The sequence below is a fragment of the Mandrillus leucophaeus genome, unplaced genomic scaffold (assembly GCF_000951045.1).
Source record: "Mandrillus leucophaeus isolate KB7577 unplaced genomic scaffold, Mleu.le_1.0 Scaffold314, whole genome shotgun sequence".
NCBI classification, from domain to species: domain Eukaryota; kingdom Metazoa; phylum Chordata; class Mammalia; order Primates; family Cercopithecidae; genus Mandrillus; species Mandrillus leucophaeus.
In genome coordinates, this window is record NW_012103299.1 from 805,588 (window position 1) to 829,501 (window position 23,914).

Sequence of the window (23,914 nt, forward strand, 5' to 3'; positions counted from 1 at the left end):
GAAAGAAAAGAAAGAAATGCTATGAAAGAATACATAAAATAGCATCAACCCATTTGAAGAAAAGGTCAAATACACAGTTAATCCATATGGAAGCAGGAAGTAAGTGATTGCTGAGAAAAATACTGATGTTTAGGGTCTACTTTCCACCTGATTGTTTTCAATATAAATATAGTTTTGTTCAAGAAAAACATTTGACCTTTTATTGTGTAAATTAAATTTTGGGGGTTTTCGTGAGTTGTATAATGCTGGATGCCTTGGATGCTACTGTTTGTCAGCGACTTTCTCCTATAGCAGCTGAGCTGAGTTCTCATGTCTACGTCTATACTAGCTAGCTCTCTCTTCCCTGCTGGCTCTCAGTTGGCCTGACGTCTAGATCCCTGCCTCTCTGATCCTGCCCACATTGTGCAATCTTTTCTGGGATGGGAAACCAGACAGCCAAGTTTGTTAGAATCCTGTGAAATGCATTACTGAGTAAAACAAGTAAGAATCTCTACACTAAAGTGCAAACTGCAGGCTTGACAGCTCTGGGACCTTTTGTCCTCCATGAAAGGTTAAAGTTGCTAGAAGTTTGTTTTTCTTAAATGTTAAAATAGTTTCATGATTAAGTCTAGATTACAAACTGTGGTCACCTGCAACACATGCTTATGAAACACTAAATCTCAGAAGATAAAATTACTCATAAAGGAGAGTGATTACAATGAGAGCACTTGAGTTTTTCCTTCAACTAAAAACTTTTAATATCCCCTTAAATCATACATCTTATACATGTTATTAATCGTTATGAATTTATCTAATATTCTTCTTACCGAGAGTATCTTTAATGAGGATTTCAAGCTTCTGCCCCATGTTGGGTCCTCTCTCATCTCTTGGATTCTGTACCCGGTTTACAATCTCTTGCTTGATGGAGTTGATTACAAACAATAAATTATCTGTAAGACAGAACAAAACACTTATGTCACTACCATGAAAGACTTTCCTTTTAATTATATAATAACAGATAACTAAGAAATTGAGTAAGAAAGTATTAAGCAGTGATGATTACAAGTGGCTCCTATCCAAAGGGATTAATTTCAAATGATGTGGCACTTGGTTTTTAAAAAGATCTCAAGATTGGCCAGCTGCGGTGGCTCACGCCTATAATCCCAACACTTTGGGAGGCCAAGGCAGGTGGATTGCTTGAGGTCAGGAGTTACAGACCAGCCTGGCCAAATGGTGAAACCCTGTGTCTAATAAAAAACACAAAAATTAGCCAGGTGTGGTGGCATGTGCCTGTAGTTACAGCTATTCCAGAGGCTGAGGCAGGAGAATTACTTGAACCCAGGAGGTGGAGGTTGCAGTGAGCCAAGATCATGCCACTGCACTCCCACCTGGACGACAGAGCAAGACTCTGTCTCAAAAAACAACAACAACAACAACAAACAACACTAACAACAACAACAAAACCCTCAAGATTATTGGGTATGCACTTTTGATAACACACTGCACTATAGCCAGGTGTGGTGGAGTGCACCTGCAGTCCCAGATACTTGGGAGGCTGAGGCAGGCGAATTGCTTTAGCCCAGGAGTTGCAGGCAGTTGCACTAGGATAGTAACTGTGAATAACCACTGTGATCCAGCCTAGGTACCACAGTGAGACCCCATCTCCAACTAAAAAAACGGCAATGAAAAAAGACAACACACTGTAGACATGCATCAATGTCCACCATCCTGTAAGCAACTTGCCCTACTTGTCTTCATTGGTTTAAGACCTGATAGAGCCTGATAGTGCCCGCTACATCGAATCATAGGACCTTAGTAAATGTTTATTAAATAAATCAAACCAAGTCCCTCAAAAACAAAAGCTTTAAAAACAGATTTCCCCACCTTGAAAAAGCTTTAAAACAAAACAGAACAAAAAGCAAGTTAAGCCAGGTGCGGTGGCTCACACCTGTAATCCTAGCACTTTGGGAGGCTGAGGCGGGTGGATCACAAGGTCAGGAGATAGAGACCATCCTGGCTAACACGGTGAAACCCCGTCTCTACTAAAAATACAAAAAATTAGCTGGGCGTGGTGGCGGGCGCCTGAAGTCCCAGCTACTCAGGAGGCTGAGGCAGGAGAATGGCGTGAACCCAGAAGGCTAAGGTTGCAGTGAGCCGAGACTGCGCCACTGTACTCCAGCCTAGCTACAGAGCGAGAATTCATCTCAAAAAAAAAAAAAAAAAAGGCAAGTTAACCCAAAGTAAGGAGGGAAATAATAAAGAGCAGAAATGTATGTAACAGAAAACAAATACACAATAAGGAAAATTAATGAAGCCAAAAACTGGTTATTTGAAATGATCAACAACACTGACACCCCCCACTCAGGTAGATCCATCATGAAAAATACAAGATGACGCCAATCACTCATATCTGTAATGAAAAAAGTGTTATCACTTTAGAATCTACAGATATTAAAAGGATAACAAGAAAATATGGTGCTAACAAATATAACAACTTAGATGAAATGAACAAATTTCTTGAAAACACGATTTAAAATCCATATAAGAGGCCAGGAAGGCCGGGTGCACTGGCTCACGCCTGTAATCCCAGCACTTTGGGAGGCCGAGGTGGGTGGATCACCTGAGGTTAGGAGTTCGAGACCAGCCTAGCCAATATGATGAAACCCCATCTCTAATAAACTATAAAAATCAGCTGGGCATGGTAGCAGGTGCCCGTAATCCCAGCTACTCGGGAGGCTGAGGCAGGAAAATTGCTTGAACCTGGGAGGTGGAGGTTACAGTAAGCTGAGATTGTGCTACTGCACTCCAGCCTGGGCAACAGAGCAAGACTCCGTCTAAAAAAAAGAAGCCTGGCACGGTGGCTCACATCTGTAATCCCAGCACTCTGGGAGGCCAAGACGGGTAGATCACTTGAGGCCAGGAGTTCCAGACCAGCCTGGCCAATACAGTGAAACCCCAGCTGTACTAAAAATAAAAATAATTAGCCAGGCATGGTGGCATATGTCTGTAATCCCAGCTACTCAGGAGATAAAAGCATGAGAACTGCTTGAACCCGGGAGGCAGAGGCTGCAGTGAGCTGAGACCGTGACACACTGCACTCCAGCCTGGGCAACAGAGTGAGACACTGTCCCAAAAGAAAAAAAAAAGAAAATCCATACAAGAAGAAATAAAGCATCTGAATAGCTTTTCCTAGTAAAAGAATTGAAATTACCAAATATCTTCCCAAAAAAAAAGAACCCAGAAGGTTTTAATAGCAAATTCTATCATAGACACAATGAAGAAATAAAATTGATCTTATAAAACTTTGTCAAACAAAAAAGGAAGAGAGATCATGGTCCAATTAATTATATGAGGCCAGTATAGCCCTAGTACTAAAACCTTATAAAAAAAGAAAATAAAAATCATAGAACAATATCCCTCTTGAGTGTAGACACAAAATCCTTAACAAAGCATTAACAATGGAATCCAACATATTAGAATAGAATAATATGAAATATTAGCAATATATTCCAATATAAAAAGGAAGATACATCATAACCAAGTAGAGTTTATTCCAAGAATGCAAGGTTGGCTTAACATCCAAATATTAACAAATGTAATTCACCACTTTAACAGGTGAATATGTGATGTATTAACAGAATAAAAGAGAACAATACATGATTGCTCCAATAGATGCAAAAAAACCATCAACACCCATTCATAATAAACAAAACTAGAAATAGAAGGAAATTTTCTCAAAATGATAAAGGACATCTCATCCACAAAAAAGCACAACACAAACATCATACCTAAAGATAGAAGGTTTCCCCTGAGATTGTAAACAAGGCAATCACCACTCTATTTAATATTGTGGCTGTTCTAGACATTTTGATAAGGCAGAAAAACAAAAGCCATAAAGATCAGAAAGGAAGAAATAAAACCATTCCTATTTGCAGATGATGACTGTGTCAGCAGAAAATCCCAGGGAATCTACACACCTACTACTGGAACTAAGAGTAATACACAAAAATATGTTTTATACATTAATACCAAAGAACTCAAAATTTCAAAAGCAATTCCATTTACAGAAGCACTAAAAAACATAAAATACTCAGGATTACATCTAATAAAAGATGTTCAAGCACTGTACACTTAACACTGTAAAAGATGGCAGAGAGAAACTAACGAAGACTTAGCTAGGTGGAGAGAGATACCAGGTCCATGGATCGGAAAACTCCATTTTAAGATAGCAGTTCTCTCCAAATAGATCTAAAGAGTCAAAGCAATCCCAATCAAAATTCCAGTAAGCTTTTCTGTAAAAGGTGATAAAATAATTTGAAAATGTATATAGACATGCAAAAGACCTGTAATAGCCAAAACAGATTTAAACAAAAAGAGCAAAATTGGAGGTCTAACAAGAACTAGCCCTACCTGACTTAAAGATTTACAGTAATTAAGACAGTTCTGTACAGTGATCAAGACAATTTTGTATCCACATGACTGGGCGCAATGGCTCCTGCCTGTAATCCCAGCTCTTTGGGAGGCCAAGACGAGATGATCGCTCGAGCCCAGGAGTTTGACACCAACCTAGGCAAGACAGAGAGACCCCGTCTATATATATATTTTTTATCTTTTTTTCTTTTTAAAAATAATTTAAATACAGACAGGGGTCTCAATATGTTGGCCAGGTTGGTCTTGAATTCTTGACCTCAAGCAATCCTCCCAATTGACCTCCCAAAGTGCTAGGATTACAGGCACAAAGCACCATGCCCAGCCCCGTCTCTATTTAAAAAAAAAAAAAAAAAAATTTATCCACATAAAGGAAGATAAATGTATCAATAAAACAGAATACAGTATCTAGAAGTAAACCCATAAATATACGGATAGACCGAACAAAGGTGCAAAAACAATTCAATAGGGAAAGGAAAGTCTTTTCAATGTATGATGCTTGATCAACCAGATATTTACATGGAAAAAAATGAACATCATCTTTTACCTTATACCATATGCAAAAATTGACCTAAAATAGATCATAAGCCTAAATGCAAAACCTAAAACTACGTAAATTCTAAGAAAAAAAAAAATACAAGAAAAGATTTGTAAATGTTGGAGTCGGCAAAGGTTTCTTACAACACAAAAAATCATGAAATATAAAAAAATTGACAAATTGATTCATCGAAATTAAAAATGTTTGATCTTTGAAAGATGCCAATGAGAGCCAGGCATGGTGGCTCATGCCTGTAATCCCATCCAGCACTTTGGGAGGCCAAGGCAGGTGGATCACTTGAGGCCAGGAGTTTGAAACCAGCCTGCCCAACATGGCATAACCCTGTCTCTACTAAAAATACAAAAATCAGCTGGGCGTGGTGGTGCACGCCTGTAATCCCAGCTACTTGGGAGGCTGAGGCATGAGAATCGCTTGAACCCGGGAGGCAGAGGTTGCAGTGAGTTGAGATCGCACCACTGGACTCTGGCCTGGACAACAGAGCAAGGAAAGATAAGAAAGATAGAAAGATGGAAGAAGAGGGGAGGGGAGGAGAGAGAGAGAAAGAGAGAAAGAAGAGAGACAGAAAGAGAGAAAGAAGAGAGAGAAAGAGAGAGAAGGAGAGAGGGAGACAGGGAGAGAGGGAGGGAGGGAAGGAAGGAAGGGAGGAAGGGAGGAAGGAAGGAAGGGAGGAATGGAGGGAGGGAGGGAGGGAGGGAAAGAAAGGAAAGAGAGAGAGGAAGAGAAAGAAAGAGAAAGAGAAAGATATAACAAGAAAGAAAGACAGAAAGAGAAAGAAAGAGGAAAAGAAAGGAAAGGAAAAGATGCCAATGAGGAAAACAAAAAGTCAAGCCAAAGAACTTATATCCAGAATAAAGAACATTTACTTATCTACTTACTTACTTTTTTTTTTTTTTTTTAAGACAGAGTTTCACTCTTGTTGCCCAGGCTGGAGTGCAATGGCACAATCTCAGCTCACTGCAACCCCACCTCCCGGGTTCAAGTGATTCCTTACCTCAGCCTCCCGAGTAGCTACGATTACAGGTGTCCACCACCAAGCCTGGCTAATTTTTTGTATTTTTAGTAGACATGGGATTTCACCATGTTGGCCAGGCTGGTCTTGAACTCCTGACCTCAGGTGATCGGCCCATCTCAGCTTCCCAAAGTGCTGAGATTACAGGTATGAGCCACTGCACCTGGCCCAGAATAAAGAACCTTTAGAAGAGAAACCAATTTTTTAAAATGGCAAAATATTTGAACAGACACTTCACAACAGAAAACATATGAACAGCCAATAAGCACAAGAAAGAGGCTCAATGTTATTAATCAGAGAAATGAAAAGTTAAGACCACAATGAGATACCATCACACACCCATTAGATTTGTAAAAGTAAGAAGATCGGCCCTGCCATGTGTTGGCAAGGCTGTGGACCAACTAGAACCCTCCTACGCTGTTTTTAAGAATGTAAAACGGTACAGCCAGTTTGGAAAACAGTTTAGCAGTTTCTTATACAATTAAATATACACTTATCTTATGAATCAATCATTCTACATCTAGGTATTTAACCACGTATGTCACCCAAATACCTGTACACAAATACTCATAGCCCCTTGGTTATAGCCAAAAACTTGAAACAACGTAACTACCCATCAACAGGTGATGAGATAAACAAATAGTAGTACATCCATACAATGGAATACTAGTTAGCAATAAAAAGGATCTAACTATTGATACAGGTAACAACATGGAGGAATTTTTAAATAATTATGCTGAGTGAAAGTAGCCAGGCAAAAATGTAAACATATTGTGATTCCACTAATGTAAGATCTTAGAAAATGTAAATTACTCTATAGTGACAGAAAGCAGACTGTGGCTACCCAGGGATAGGAGTGGAGAGCTACCCAGGGATAGGAGTGTAAGAATAACTTACAAAGTGGTACTAGGAATCTTTTGGAGGTAATGGAAATATTCATTATCTTGATTGTTTCACACATGTATGCGTATATGTAAACTAATCGAATTATACTCTTTCAATGTGTAGAGGTACTGTACTTCAATTATACCTCGGTAAAGCTGTGAGGAAAACACATTTTTTATTTCAGCACACAGGATTCCTACGGTCTGAACTTAATCTCTACCTCTTCAGAGACTGCCTTGGTGATTTGAGGTTTTTGTTCTGTTTTTAAAGAGACAGGGTATTTCTCTATCATCCAGGCTGGTCTCAAACAATCCTCCCACCTCAGCCTCCTAAGTAACTGGGATTACAGAAGCATGCCACAATGCCTGGTGTAAAACCAAGTAATTTGTTATTCTTCATCTAGTAATACTGAGAAGGAGCCAATCTAAACCGCAGCTGAAGAGGAAAGTGAGAGGGACAATTTAAAACCACTTTCAGAGGCCGGGCATAGTGGCTCACACCTGTAATACCAGCACTTTGGGAGGCCAAGGCAGGTGGATCACGATGTCACGAGATCGACACCATCCTGACAAACACGGTGAAACCCTATCTCTACTAAAAATACAAAAAAATAAAATTAGCCGGGCGTAGTGACAGGCGCCTATAGTCCCAGGTACTCGGGAGGCTGAGGCAGGAGAATGGCGTGAACCCAGGAGGCAGAGCTTGCAGTGAGCCGAGACTGCACCACTGCACTCCAGCCTGGGCGACAGAGCAAGATTCCATCTCAAAAATAAATAAATAAAATAATAAAAATAAAAATAAAAAAACTACATTCAGGGCCAGTATATGTAAAATGTGTCACTGAACAGGTAAAGTACAGCTAACCTCCTAAATCACTTGAAACAAAAAATCTGTGTTTTCTCCTCCATGAATAATTGAAAGAGAATACTACTTACTCAAGGATATTTGCATACAGGCTAGACTTAGGGAAAACTATGGGGTTCTCCCATACTCAATACATTAAAAATAAATAAAGTTACTTTTAAAAGAGAAAACACGGTCGGGCACGTTCGCTCATGCCTGTAATCCCAGCCTTTGGGAGGCCGAGGCAGGCAGATTACCTGAGGTCGGGAGTTGGACACTAGCCTGACCAACATGGAGAAACCCTGTCTCTACTAAAAATACAAAATTAGCCAGGTGTAGTGGTGCATGCCTGTAATCCCAGCTACTCAGGAGGCTGAGGCAGGAGAATCGCTTGAACCCAGGAGGCGGAGGTTGTGGTGAGCCAAGATAGTGCCATTGCACTCCAGCCTGGGCAACAAGAGTCAAACTCTGTCTCAAAAAAAAAAAAAAAGAAAAGAAAAAGAAAAAACACTATAAAATCTAAAGTAAAACTGAGCAGAATAGTTCTTCTCAAGCCTTGACAGTGTCCAAGCACATTACGGGGCAGGGAGAAAAAAGGGAAAGCGCTCTCATGCTACCACAAACCTCTGGTTTAGGAAATAGAAGCACCTGGCTCTCAGAAATTGAGTCCAAACATGCAACTCATAAACAGATCCTCCTCCTCTGATGCCATATTCATCAAGGGATTTTCTGTTTTAATTTTTCCATATAGCTTTCTTAGGGACAAAATACGTCAGTCAGGGTGAAGGGCTAACAGTTCTATTTCTCATTCGGAGTCAACCAGTTTCCACAGGATTCACAGAGCAGTCTCCAGTAAGCTTTGGCAGGAGGAATCAACAGAAGGAAGTTTGGTGGGATAGGATGAGATGAGTAGTACAGTAGGCCCCTGAAGCTAGTCTCTGGAACAATGCCAGTTCATGACATATTAAAAATGATCAAGACAACAGAGTATATTTTTCATAAAGCTAAATGTATTTTCTATTATGAGATTATGCCCTTCTCAAATTTTTAATACTAAAATATCCTTCCTTATATGAAATTACAGCAATAGTAGATGATGTTCTTTTTAATGTTCTCACTTGGCAAAATATAAAGTTGGCAAGCCTATGTTCTCAAGTCTCAAAATCTTCTTCAAATTGTAAATCACAAATTCTAGAAACTACTGGGCTGATAGGTAATGGATAATAAGCGTTCCACAAAGACGTAACAGTGACTTCCAGATATCTAGGAGGAGGCCAGGGCACCACTAGCAGAGTTCAAGGCCAAAATGTTTCAATAGTAAGAAAGAACAATAGGAAAATGGATAGCTTTGCATGACAACACACCAACAATTATTTTATTTCATTCATTTACTGAGTGGCTGTTAAATAAAACACAAGTTCATTTCATAAGTAGAAAACTTTACAGTTGAAAATTCTTTTTCTGCCCTCACCAAAGGAAAACAATCAAGATAAAGGATTAAGAAAAACTGCACAGTTTATTGAACACCTATGTGCCAGACATGCTAAACTTAAGAAAACCTCTAGAAACAAATAATTGATCATTTTTCACACTGTTTCACTTTCAGATTCAACTTGCCCAAAAGAACCACACATTGAAGAGGACAATTTTTGAGGCAAAGGAATATACTAACTCTTATAACACCAGGCTTAAACAAAATAAGAGAAAAAGGAGGTGTTCTTATCACAGAAGATCAAAACCAGAGCTTCCCATACCCCTGAAGTGCTGTAAAAGGGTTCTAAATAAATGTGTAAAATAATTATCCCCTCAGCTCATGGGGACCTCCTCCCATGAGCAGCCTACTCTTCTTATATTCCATGATGCCTAAGAGATGATAATTTTCTACATGTGCTACGATGTGAAACGCCGAGAAGCACTTTGGTTTAGATCAAAACCAGTAGTTCCTGAATAAGTGCTAGAATGGTTGCATTAAGAATAATCTTGGGCCCAGGTGCAGTGGCTCATGCCTGTAATCCCAGCACTTTGGGAGACCAAGGCAGGTGGATCACCTGAAGTCAGGAGTTCCAAACCAGCCTTGCAAACATAGTGTAACCCCATCTCTACTAAAAATACAAAAATTAGCCAGGTGTGGTGCGCAGGCCTGTAGTCCCAGCTATTCGGGAGGCTGAGGCAGGAGAATTGCTTGAACCTGGGAAGCAGAGGTTGCAGTGAGCTGAGATCGAGCCACTGTACTCCAGCGTGGGCAACAGGGCATCTCAAAAAAAAAGAATAATCTTAACTGGGTGCAGCGGCTCATGCCTGTAATCCCAGCACTTTGGGAGGGTGAGGTGGGCGGATTGCTTGAGCCCACAAATTTGAGACCAGCCTGAGCAACACAGTAGAAACTCCACCTCTATAAAAAATGCAAAAAATTAGCCAGGCGTAGTAGCGCACTCCTGTATTCCCAGACACCCGGGAGGCTGCGGTGGGAGGATCACCTGAGCCCGGGAGGTAGAGGCTGCAGTGAGCTGTGACTGCACTACTGCACTCTAGCCTGGGCAACAGAGTAAGACCCTGTCTTACACACACAAAAAGAGAATGATCTGAGAAGTGTTAAAAATATGGATTCTTGAGTTCTACTTGTACACAAAATCTAATTCAGAAGATCTGCAGAGAAGCCTAGAAATGTGTATTTTAACCAAGTACATAGACAATTCCAATGAGCAATCAAATCTGAAAAACACAGGTCTAAATTATTCATATGAAGCCTAAAATATCATTATTCAATTTAGGGAAAATATTAAAATCAGTCAACAAAAGAGGCAAACCCAGTAATACAATTATAAAACAGAAGAAATTACTGTGATCTTTCGAGAAATGCAGGTTGCTTTTGCTGCCTATTCTTAATAGTAAAACTTTCCACATCTTTTACAGAAAAAATAAAATAAATACATTATCATGGTCACAAGTGGATCAGCTTGTTAGTATACAGATGAGATGTAGATTGGGAAGTCACCAGTACAGAAACTTATACTAAAAGGAGGACAAGAATGAAGGAAAATGAGTATGTGGCTTACTGAACAGATAAACAAATAGGAGGCTAGCCAAAAACTAGGCAGAATACAGGGAAAGCAAATCACAAACCAAAGAAAAGAGAGAGTGCTCAGCAAATCAATAGGTGGTTAATCAGCTTCTTAAAACTTTAGGTTTACCATATTCTGTGTTGAGGCCCCATAATTTCACTTTATTAGCTTCATACTGGGCTTTCTTCTTTAACCGACAAGCTCTGTGAAAGGAAGGAGCAGTTAGTTCACTTTCTTTTTCTTTTTTTAATTTTAATTTTATTATTTTTAATTATGGAGAAGGGGTCTTGCTATGTTGCCCAGGCTACTCTCCAACTCCTGGCTGCAAGTGACCCTCTCTTTTTGGCCTCCTAAAGTGCTGGGATTACAGGCATGAGGCACCATGCCCAGCCTGCTTTCTTTTTTAAGTGAATATTCATCTTTCATTTTCTAACAGCAATCCAAAACCGCTGCCTACTGATGTTTATCAAATGACTGAGTTACCAGAAAACACAACATAATCATTTATGCAAATTGATTTTTAAAAATTTAGCACACATTTAGAAATAAAGCTATGATCAGTAAACACCTATAAAAGTGACTATAAAACAAAAATAAAAACAAACAAAAACTGATAATACCAAAAGTTGTAGAGGATGTGATGCCAGTGGAACCCTCATGTGTTGCTAGTAGGAATGTAAAACAGTACATATAACTACTTTGGAGAATAGTTTGGCAGTTTCTTATAAACATATATGCTTGGATATTTATCTAAGACAAATGCAAATATATTCACACAAACATCTGTAAGTGAATGTTGATGGTTTTATTCATAATTGCCAAAAACTGAAGGCAACCCAAATGCCCTTCAACTGGTGAATGGATGAACTGTAGTATATCTCCACCCAAAGGAATACAACTCAGCAACAAAAAGGAACAAATTATTACTCCAGGCAACAATATGGATGAATCTTAAATGCATCATGTTGAATGAAAGAATACAGATTCAGCTGGGCGTGGTGGTTCACGCCTGTAATCCCAGCACTTTGGGAGGCCAAGCCAGGCAAATCGCTTGAGCTCAGGAGTTTGAGACCAGCCTGGGCAACATGGTGAAACCCCATCTCTACAAAAAATACAAAAATTAGCTGGGCATGATGGGTCACATCTATAATTCCAGCTACTTAAGGGGCTGAGGTAGGAGGATCCCTTGAGTACTGGAGGCAGAGGTTGCAGTGAGCGGAGATCAGGCCACTGCCTAGGTGACAGAGTGAGACCCTGTCTCAAAAAAAAAGGAAAACAGGTTCGATCAAAGGTTACGTACATACAGTATATTCCATGTACATGACATTATGCAGAAGGCAAAACTATGGAGACAGAAAACAGATAAGTGGTTTTGAGGGGCTATGGGTGCAGGAAGGGGTTTGCCTTTACAAAGAGACATAAGGCAACTTTTTAAGATGATGAAAATGTTCAATATCTTGATTGTGGTGGTGGTTATATGATTGGATATGTTTGTCAAAACTCATAAAAGTATACATTAAAAGGTATACATTTTACTGTAAGTTATAGCTCAATAACTCTGCCTTACTAAAAAAGCAAACACAAAATAAAGCTATGAAAAATTTTTTATTGTTATACTATAACATAATGCACCAGAGTCCATTCATCTCTCCCCTCTTAAAAACTTTTTCCATAAAACAAAAATACCACCTCCTACTTTCAAAAGAAAAATTATAATATTCTCATTGTAGTATTTATAAAAGAAAAGTACAATTTCTGAATAATGGCTGAAGTGGTTGTCCTTCTGTAAAAACTCACTTAGGGCCTAATCTCACCTCATAAACTTTCTTCACAAGAGTGAACATTATTAGCATTTACCTGGAAGCCAGCTTATTTTTTTCCTTCCTTGACCTTGGCCGGGCTGTTAAGGGAAGCTCACTGACTGGAGTCAGGTCACTAATCACCTTATTCAGTTTCCGAAGTTCATTGCCTATCTGGAGGAGTTTTTTAGGATTTGGAGTCAGGTCTTCTACATCAGTTCTCCGTGACTTCTTTACTGCATATTTTCCTATAAACAGTTTAAAAGAAGTTTAAGTTATATCACTTTAATTAACAAGAGACACATTTTTCACAGCCACATTTTAAACCACTTCCCACTACTACCCTTTCTTTTCAGAAGTCTTGGCATGTAGCATGTTTAACAATCTATCCTAGAAGGGCTGGCCTCCTCTCCTTCCCATCTTGTGGCTGCAGGAAATGGGGGGTGATATGGCAGAGTTCTAACTTTTTCCAAGTTCTTCCCCACCCTAGGCTTATAGTTTCAGCATGACAGATTCTTCATTATTCGCATGGCATACTAAGCATCTCAAATCTCAGGATGAGTACGAGTTCAACTAAACACCAAAATCAGGACTAGGGTATAATACACAGTCAGAAGAGAGTTTGGAGATTTTACTCAAACCAAGATGTTTCTGATGCTATGTCTGAAAACTGTCAGACATACACATTTTTGTACTGAACTCGAAAATCCAACAAGTAAGCATAACCTTGTTTAAAAGCTCTTCTTTGGTTGCTTTGATAAATAACATTATAGAAGACTCAAGGAGTCTTGGTCTGTCACTCCAGGCAAAAGGGATGCCTCTGTCCTCCGAACTCCTTCAACTTTCCTAGTACTCATCATATGCTACTTGGGATACTGACTGGACTTAATGTTTCATTTCTGGTAGAAAACTTATCTGAAGGCAAATACTTGGTAATTATTTACTGAGCGACAATATAGTACACGTGGTTGCGAGTGGAAAGGAAAAATGAGGCACAAACATACATCAGATGGAATTCTTGTCCTCAAAAATCCTTAGCAACTCACATCTGTACGATGAGTGAATAACCTGTTTACTAACCATCACGCTTACTAGTAGTTCCCCTCCCCACTTTTTCCAGTAAAGAGTTGGTATTTTTTTTTTTTTAATTCAGAGCAGAAGAACTAGAAACTTTGGATTAATTTAAAAATAAAATTTGTACGGAATCACAATAAAAAATCTGACCTACCTAAGACTGTCATTTTTAAAATTTTTTTAGAAATAGGATCTCCCTCTATCGCCCAGGATGGAGCGCAGTGGCACAATCACAATTCATCGCAGACTTTAACTCCTGGACTCAAGTGATCTCCCGTCTCAGCCTCCCAAAGTGCTGGGATTACAGGCATGAGTCGCAGCATATGACCTGACCTACCCAAGCTTATAAACTTCTTTTGATTGCTACTACAGGTATTCAACTCTTCTCTACTACTCCTTTTCTCCATAACCATCCTCCCTTTCTTTTCTTTCCTTGTCCTTTTATCCCCACTACGATTTGAATTCCAGTCCCCCCATTTACATTTAGGTCTGGGGATTAGACAAGAATGTAAGAGAGCCCGTTCACTTTCTCCTCAACCCTTTCTGGTTATAGCAACTGACAGGTCAGAAATCAGCAGCCTCCTGGTCATTTCCTGGATGGGTAAATAGATTAAGAAGGGACTAGAAATGAAATCATGTTTACATAGTCCTTCCTCCCTGCTTAGGTGAGAACTCTTAACACTGGAAAAAGCTATTTGTGAGTGATGAAAAGTAGTCATGCAAACGTAGCAGCTCTATAGTCCCCATCTCCAGTTTGCTAGGAAGGGTTGAATGTCTAGGTACATGGAGTAAGCAAAGCATTATCGATTAGTATCTCAACTTAATTAAAGTGACACTAAATATCTGACTGCAATCCCCTCTTACCATGATGTAAGCCATTTTTCTGATACATATTACTTGGTAAAGTATCTCGGTTCCACTCAGATGGTCTCAGCATCCTCTCTTGCTGTGATGGTGTAAGTTGTTCACTATACTCCCAGAAGTATCTTCTTTTACCTCTCTTCCGTGAAGATATTGAAGTCATCTCCTTCAGGTCTTCTACAGAATCATTTTCATAGCCTTAAAAAAAAAGGTCCCACAATTTTTAAGCTCCATAAATTTCAATAAATCAATCAGAACAAACAAAAAGATCCCTTCTATTTGTAACTTGATACATTTCCTTGCATCTGAAAACATCACTGGCACGTCAAAGATAATAAAAACCAGGTCTATAAGAGAACTTTTATTACGTAAATCTCTAACTCATAAAACATTCAGAGATTAATAAACATGGATAACTACACTGTTCATCTTCCTTGGGTTTCTCTTTAGTTTTTATAAGTTAGTATGCAATACTATTTTTATTATCTTCACACAGGATTAAGAGAACAATTACAGGATAGCCACAGGAATATCAAAAGTACTATCAGATAATGGTACTTAGATACATATACTATGATTTTTAAATATCTTCCTTCTAATATTTATGTATCTGAAACATCTCAGACAGAAAGCTATGTACATTTTTAAAATTATTTTTTCTTATTTTTTTCTTTTTCTAATTTTAAAAAAAATTTTTTGTAGGCTGGGGGCGGTGGCTCACACCTGTAATCCCAGTACTTTGGGAGACTGAGATAGGTAGATCACTTGAGGTCAGGAGTTTGAGACCAACCTGGCCAACATGGCAAAGCCCTGTCTCTACTAAAAATATAAAAATTAGCCAGGACATGGTGGGTGCACGCCTGCGATCCCAGCTACTCAGGACGCAGAGGCACAAGAATCACTCGAACCCAGGGGGCAGAGGATGTAACAAGCCGAGACTGTGCCACAGCACGCCAGTCTGGGCAACAGAATGAGAGACTCTGACTCTGTCTCCAAAAAAATATATTTTTTTTGCAGAGACAGAGGTCTCACTATGTTGCCCAGGCTGGTCTTAAACTCCTGGGTTCACAAGCGGTCCTCTGGCCTCAGTCTCTGAAAGTGCTGGGATTACAGGCATGAGCCACCAAGCCTAGCCCAGCTATATACATTTCTATGATAGTATTCTACTGGGCAGAATTTTATGAGGCAGCATTAGTTTTCTTCCTACCTCTCATCCTACTTCTTTTGGAAAGGTATAAAAGATGACAGTTCTCATACTGGCTATCAGATAAAAAACTTACATGCCTATTCCAGTTAATATTTTATTGAAAGCTATTTATATTAACTTCACTGTTTAAGAAGGGGGGATTTTCCTAAAAGGAAGTTTCAGAAAATACTTAAATTCTGAGTTGCTAGAACTGTTGGTCAGACCCAATACTGAATGACCTATAAATTTAAAATACCCTCAGAGAATGGCCACCTCTGATGTACTCTGGATCCTTAATGTTAGGTACATGAAGAAGAGGGATGAGCTATGCAAAGAATGTACACAATCCAAACCTAAAGTAACCAGGAAAACTTGGGCAGCACTGGCCATAAGTAAAATGGTCATTTTTCCTTCCTGAAAACATAAGAAGGTGATGACATGTTTGCTTGGAGGAACTAGGTTTTCTCCAGACAAAGAATGAATCAGAAGTATGCTTCCATTTATATAGTACTCTGGAAAAGGCAAAATTATATGGACACAGTGGTTGGTAGGGATTGGCAGTGGAGGAAAGGGATGACAATAAAAGAATATAAACTGCAGGGTGTGGTGGCTCACGCCTGTAGTCCCAGGACTTTGGGAGGCTGAGGTGGGCAGATCACCTGAGATCAGGAGTTCGAGACCAGCCTGGCCCACATGGCGAAACATCGTCTCTATTAAAAATACAAAAATTAGCCGGGCATGGTGGTGGGTGCCTGTAATCCCAGATACTCAGGAGGCTGAGGCAGGAGAATCACTTGAACCCAGGAGGTGGAGGTTGCAGTGAGCCAAGACTGTGCCATTGCACTACAGCCTGGACAACAAGAGTAAGACTCCATCTAAATAAAATAAAATAAAATAAAATAAAATAAAATAAAATAGGGAATTTTGGGGGGTGATCAAACTATTCTGTATCTTGATTGTGGTGGTGGTTATATGATTACATGATTTGTCAAAACTCATATAAGTGTACACTGTAAGGGGGTGAATTTTACTGTGTGAAAATTATGCCACAATAAACATGACTTTAAAAAAAAGAATCAATTTGGAAAGCAGAATGATTTCTAGCAACAGTTAAGACAAGCTTTTGTAGCACTGCTGGTATTAACAGCATTTTATTAGTGCACGTGTGGTAGTTTAAAACAAAACAGTAAGCAGTGTGATGGTGACCCTTAGGCTCTTCTTAAAAAATGACGCACAAGTTGAGTGACACAATCATTTCTAGAAGTCTAATTTTTTAAAACTGTGTTAGAATAAAGCAATGGCTTTGGCCTATTTATTTGTGCTTATGTTTCTTTTCAAATTATAGGATTTATTTTGTTCTAATTATCAACCCAATTTTGGAAAAGATGCAAGGGCCATATTGTGTCAACAGAAATGGCCTTGAAAAAGGCCGTTGTGGCCCGGCGCAGTGGATCACGCCTGTAATCTCAGCACTTTGGGAGGCCGAGGCGGGCGGATCGTGAGTTCACGATATCGAGACCATCCTGGCTCACACAATGAAACTCCATCTCTACTAAAAATACAAAAAATAAAAAATAAATAAAAAGGCCCTTGCGGCCAGGCACGGTGGCTCACGCCTGTAATCCCAGCACTTTGGGAGGTAGAGGTGGGTGGATCACCTGAGGTCAGAAATTCAAGACCAGCCTGGCCAACATGGCGAAACCATCTCTACTAAAAATACAAAAATTAGCTGGACGTGGTGGTGCACACCTGTAATCCCAGCTACTCAGGAGGCTGAGGCAGGAGATGACTTGAACCCAGGAGGCGGAGTACAGTGAGATGAGATCACACCACTGTACTCCAACCTGGGCAACAAGAGCAAGATTCTATCTCAATAAATAAATAAATAAATAGACCCTTGTTACACTAGGTAAGCAAAAATTACTGGCTCACATAGATTACCCTAGTTTGACTGCGAACACCTCAACACAGGCATATGCACCAACCAAAACACTCCCACCTTCCTATCAATGTCAGTAATTGGGTGTTCCACACTTAAGCCTATATACACACATATATATACATGCACACCATCCTCCTGGATACTTTACTTGATATACTCCCTTAGACAGTAACTACGTTTGCCTCTCTGCAGGCGCCTGCATCTCTGGCAAAAAACCGTCCCTGGTTAGGAAGAAGGTTATCAGCTCCAGTTATATGAACTAAAATGCTCATGGAGGCTTGACATGATTTGGCACAGCTGGGACTAAGTCAGGCCACAACTCAAGGTGTCTTGCTCCAAGTGGGCTTCCCACTTTTCTTGTGCCTAATTAAATGATCTGAATAGATTTTTTCCTGCATATATTTCATGTTAAGTTTAAATAATCATGAAGTGGTTTTATTTCTTCTGTCCCATCCAAATTAGTTACCAGTTTTATTACCTATAGGTGTTCAGCCTTTTTCCCAGAAGTATTTAAAAGCCATCAGTTTTCTTTGACTTAATATAGTAACGTTTTCTAATAGCATACACCATAAATTCACCATCACAAACACATACACACACACACACACACACACACACACACACACACTCCCTCTCTCTCTCTCTCTGTCTGTCTCTCTCTCTCTCTCTCTCTCTGAATTTATTGCCTAAAGCCATCCACCTTTCTTGGGATGGTGTTGCTGTCATCCAGGCTGGAATGCAGCAGCGTGATCACAACTCACTGCAGCTTTGACCTCCTGGGCTCAAGCAATCCTCCCACCTCAACCTCCAGAGTAGCTAGGATTACAGGCACACACCACTACATTGGGCTAATTTTTGTATTTTTTGTAGAGACAGGAGTCTCCCTGTGTTACCCAAGGTGGTCTCGAAGTCGAGCTCAAGAAATCTTCCCACTTCGGCCTCCCAAAGTGCTGAGATTACAGGCATGAATTACCATGCCCAGTCACCATCCACCTTTCAATACAGAGACTACCAATGATCAAACAGAATGAAAACAATTATACCCCAAGATCACTGGTCTTGAATTTAGGGTCATTAAATATTTCTCAAACTAGGTTCCAAAGAACACTATTACCATAAGATATGGTTTTATCCAAAGTGAATTATGTAGTCAGATAAGTTTAAAAATCTCTCATCCTGCATATCTCTCTTGCCAAATCAAAGTACACATAGACATGTTAAAAGACTCTAAGAAATCATAACAGTAAATAAACCCATTTAACACTAAGTTCCATGAAGATAAAGATGTCTACTTTTTTCATCTCTGTATAGCCAATACCTAATATACACAGTGCCTACCACAAAAGTAGGCACTCAAAAATTTTTAAAACAAATCAATGATTTTGTTTAATGCAATATTTCCCATTAGGGCCTTTCCCTTCTCTTTTCATGTGACAGATCATCATACTGACCTAACTCATTCCTATCTGACATGATTACAAAAAAAAGTAAAAGTAACAAATACCACATTTACTGCCTAAAATTTCAATCACACATCTCTGGTTAGTACAGACTGTCAATAAGCTGGTAAAGTCAACTGTGAAAATGTTTAGTGAAAATTACAAAATAAATTATCATTCTAGGAGCCCAATTCTTAGCCTTACAACCATGTAATTTCATGACCCCAAACAGTTGTAGCCTGTCCACAGAAAAGGCTCTATTAAAATTTGGGAGCCAATCCAGGAAAGAGACTAAAACTCCATTTTGCACCTTTCCTGAAACTTTGTAGGCTCATGAACTGTTGTAGCCAAGTGCCAAGAAACAGCATCAAGGGAGCTAGTCCTCACAAAAGGGCCTTTGTAAACTGTCAGCTATAAATTAAACCAATCAATCCACCCTAAACTAGGACTGAAGAAACTATAGCTATCCTTACTCTTTCGCTACGAAGAATTTCTTCCTGTTCCTCACCGGTACCTCACTTTTGCATCTTTAAAGTCAGCTGCTTAGCTCTTCTAGGAAAAGGAGAAAATTTTACTAGCAAATGTGAATAAAGTCCAAATAGTACCACAAAATTAACACAATTTTGTGGTGAAAGCCTGCTGCTCATTAACATTTGTGAGAACTGTCCAAATAATACTAATCAAAAAGGTTTTACTTCAAGTCAACTGAAAGTGAATGAATTAAATGCCATCCACAAATTTGGAATAATTGTCAAATAGGTCTAAGAAGAGAACTTGACCCTTTAATGTATAAAGCCACTGTCTTGTTATGTAAGAGCAACACGCTAATATATAAGGCTTCTCCTACTAGGGTCAAGGGAATAGAATGTGACATGACAGGACAACAACAACTACAACACTAGTTCTGCCTCCCTGTGAGAGTCAAAGGGATGAGAAAATAAAAATGGCGATCAATTAACCATGTGATCTCCCTTCACAGACCTCCTTATCTCTCATCACATCCAGAGGGAATGAAGTCAAGGGATCAAGGATGAAATTAGATTGGAGTTAAAGATCAAAGAAAAGTATGGCCCCAAGCTCCAAAATGGTTCCCATGGACCCAAGCTAGCCCCAACAGAACCTGGTTACAGGCCTACCCCAGCACCAAGCCAGCAGCCGCAGACTTAGGCTCAGGGCCCACCCATCCCTGGAGACCTGGACTCCAGGCTCATACCCACAGTCCTAGTTGACAGGCCTGCCCCAATAGAACCCCATGCCACGCGGGTGCCTGTGGAGTCAGGACCAAGTCCACTCCCACAGATACATGTGCCAGGTAAGTTCTCGTAGATTCAGACTCACAGCCCACCCTACTGCCGCGTCAGCTCCTATGGACCCAGGTTTCAGACTGACCCCAAATGACCCAGGCTCCAGGCCTGCTTCCACAGTTCCAGGCACCAGGATGACCTCTACAGACCCAAGCCTCAGGTCCACCTGCCCGCTGACTCCAGCAATAGGCCAGCCTATCCAAGGACTCCAGGAGCAAATTTGCCTGCAGAGCCCTTCAGCAAGTCCACCCAGAACCTCTAGATGAGTTGACAAGTGAAGGGCTTTCCTTGACAAAGCCAGTCTATAAAGACTAGAAGAGGTGCCCACATGTTTAAATGTATAGACACCAATTCAAGGCTACAAGGATCACAAATGATCAGGGACAAATGACACTAGCAAAGGAAGAAAATTAAACACCAGCAACTGATCCAAAATAATGCAGATCTATGAACTTCGTAACAAAGAATTCAAAATAATTGTATTAAAGAAGCTCAGTGAGCAACAAGAGAACATAGACAACTATATGCAATCCAGAGCTAAAGAACACAAGGACTAAAATGAAAAATTCCACAGGGCAATTCAACAGAAGACTTGATCAAACAGAAGAAAGAAGCAATGAGCTCAAAGACAGGTCATTTGAAATTATCCAGTTAGAGGAACAAAAAGAAAAAGGAATGAAAAAGAATAAAGTTAGCCTACAGGATTTATGGGACACCATCAAGCAAAATGAAATGCACATTATAGGAATAGTGAAAAGAGTAAAGAAAGAGAAAGGGGCAGAAAGCTTATTTAAAGTAATAATGACAGGCCAGGCGCAGTGACTCACACCTTTAATCCCAGCATTTTGGGAGGCTGATGGGGGCAGATTACCTGAGGTCAGGAGTTCAAGACCAGCCTGACCAACATGGTGAAACCCCGTCTCTACTAAAAATACAAAAATTAGCTAGGTATGGTGGTGGGCGCCTGTAATCCTAGCTACTCAGGAGGCTGAGGCAGGAGAATCACTTGAACCCAGGAGGCAGAGGTTGCAGTGGGTCATGACGGTGCCACTGCACTCCAGCCTGGGTGACAGAGTGGCAAGACTTCATCTTAAAAAAAAAACTTCGGCCAGGTGCGATGGCTCATGCCTGTAATCTTAGCACTTCGGGAGGCCGAGGCAGGTGGATCACGAGGTCAGATCATCGAGACCATCCTGGCCAACACAGTGAAAACCTGTCCCTACTAAAAATACAAAAAATTAGCTGGGCGTGGTGGTGGGCGCCTGTAGTCCCAGCTACTTGGGAGCCTGAGGCAGGAGAATGGCGCAAACCCGGGAGACAAAGCTTGCAGTGAGCCGAGATCATGCCACTGAACTCTAGCCTGGGCAACAGAGCGAGACTCCGTCTCAAAAAAGAAAGAAAGAAAAAAACAAACTTCGCCAAGATACATTATGATCAAATTCTGGAAAGTCAAAGACAAAAAGAGATTTTTGAAAGCAGCAAGAGAAAAGCAACTTGTCATATACAATGAAACTCTCACAAGACTGTCAGTGGTTTTCTCAGCAGAAACCTTGAAGGCTAGAAGAGAATGAGATAACATATTCAAAGTGCTGAAAGAGAAAAACCACTGGCCTGGGCACGGTGGCTCACGCAAGTAATCCCAGCACTTTGGGAGGCCGAGGTGGGTAAAATGCTTCAGCCTAGGAGTATAAGACCAGCCTGGGTAACATGGTAAAACCCCATCTCTGCAAAAAAATACAAAAATTAGCTGGCTGTGGTGGCATACACCTCAGCTACTTGGAAGGCTGAGGTGGAAGGATTGCTTGAGGCCAGAGGATTGAGAGTGCAGTGAGCTGGGATCACACCATTGCACTCTAGCCTGGGCAACAGAGTAAGACCCTGTCTCAAGGAAAAAAAAAAAAAAAATCTACACAGAACACCATATCCAGCAAGCAAGCTGTCCTTCACAAATGAAAAAAACAAATAAAAGCTTTCCTGAGTTGGGAATGATGATGCACATCAGTAGTTCCAGCTACTCAAGAGACTGAACTGGGGCCAGGCGCGGTGGCTCATGCCTGTAATCCCAGCACTTTGGGAGGCCGAGATGGGTGGATCACGAGGTCAGGAGATCGAGACCATCCTGGCTAACACAATGGAACCCCATTTCTATTAAAAATACAAAAAATTAGCCGGGCGTGGTGGCGGGCACCTGTAGTACCAGCTACTCGGGAGGCTGAGGCAGAAGAATGGCATGAACCTGGGAGGCAGAGCTTGCAGTGAGCCGAGATCACGCCACTGCACTCCAGCCTGGGCGACAGAGCGAGACTCCGTCTCAAAAAAAAAGAAGGAAAATTGGAAAATTCACAAACATGTAGACATTAAACAACATACTCCTGAACAACCGATGGGTCAAAGAAGAAATCAAAAGAGGAACACAAAAATATGTTGAGACAAGCAAAAATGGAAACACAACATATCAAAACTTACAGGATGCAGCAAAAGTAAATCCAAGAGGGAACCTTACGGTAATAAATACCTACATCAAGAAAAAAAAAAGATCTCAAATAAACAACCAAACTTTACACCTCAAGGAAGTAAAAAAAGAAGAACAAACTAACCCAAAGTTAGCAGAAGGAAGAAAATAACAAAGATCAGAGCAGACATAAATGAACTGGACACTAAAAAGATCAATGAACAGTTTTTTGTTGAAACGAAAACAAAATTTAAAAACTTTTAGCTAAACTAAGAAAAAAGATCTTAGTAAAATGAAAGAGGAGAAATCAGATTTAATACCACAGAAATGTAAAGAATCATTAAGGACTACTATAAACAATTATACACCAACAAATTGAATAACCTAGAAGAAACGGATAACTTCCTAGAAACATACCAAGACTGAATCATGAGAAAAAATAGAAAAGCTGAACAAACCAATAACAAGAAAGAACACTGAATCAGTAATTAAAAACTGTCAGCCGGGCACGGGGGCTCACATCTGTAATCCCAGCATTTCGGGAGGCCAAGGCGGGCAGATCACCTGAGGTCTGGTGTTCCAGACTAGCCTGGCCAACATGGCAAAACCTCATCTCTACTAAAAATACAAAAATTAGCCAGGCATGGTGGTGAGTGCCTGTAGTGCCAACTGCTTGGGAGGCTGAGGCACGAGAATCACTTAACCCAGGAGGTGAAGATTGCAGTGAGCCGAGATCGTGCCACTGCACTCCAACCTGGGTGACAGAGTAAGACTCCGTCTCAAACAAACAAACAAAAAACTCTCAATGAGTTACAAAAAACTTACAAAAACTTACAAAAAACTTACAAAAAACTCAAGTATTGAAGGAAGAATTAATATCAATCCTTCCAAAGGAAATGTAGACGAGAGAACATTTCCAAACCCATTTTATGAGGCCAGTATCACCATGATACCAAAACTAAACAAGAACACATGAGGTAAGAAAACCACGGGCCAGGCCGGGCGTGGTGGCTCAAGCCTGTAATCCCAGCACTTTGGGAGGCCGAGGCGGGCGGATCACGAGGTCAGGAGATCGAGACCATCCTGGCTAAC

The 23,914-nt window shown here is 40.3% G+C and overlaps 1 protein-coding gene across 1 annotated transcript in view; it reads right to left on the minus strand.

The window, feature by feature from the left end:
• CREBRF (CREB3 regulatory factor) overlaps positions 1-23,914 on the minus strand; it is a 94,996-nt gene that overhangs the window by 18,546 nt on the left and 52,536 nt on the right. Inside the window, exons 5-8 of the mRNA XM_011987697.1 lie at positions 14,503-14,697; positions 12,623-12,812; positions 10,895-10,968; positions 807-929 (exon numbers count right to left, since the gene is read on the minus strand). Of these exons, the coding sequence (XP_011843087.1) occupies positions 807-929; positions 10,895-10,968; positions 12,623-12,812; positions 14,503-14,697 (582 nt within the window). The remainder of the gene's footprint in view (positions 1-806; positions 930-10,894; positions 10,969-12,622; positions 12,813-14,502; positions 14,698-23,914) is intronic.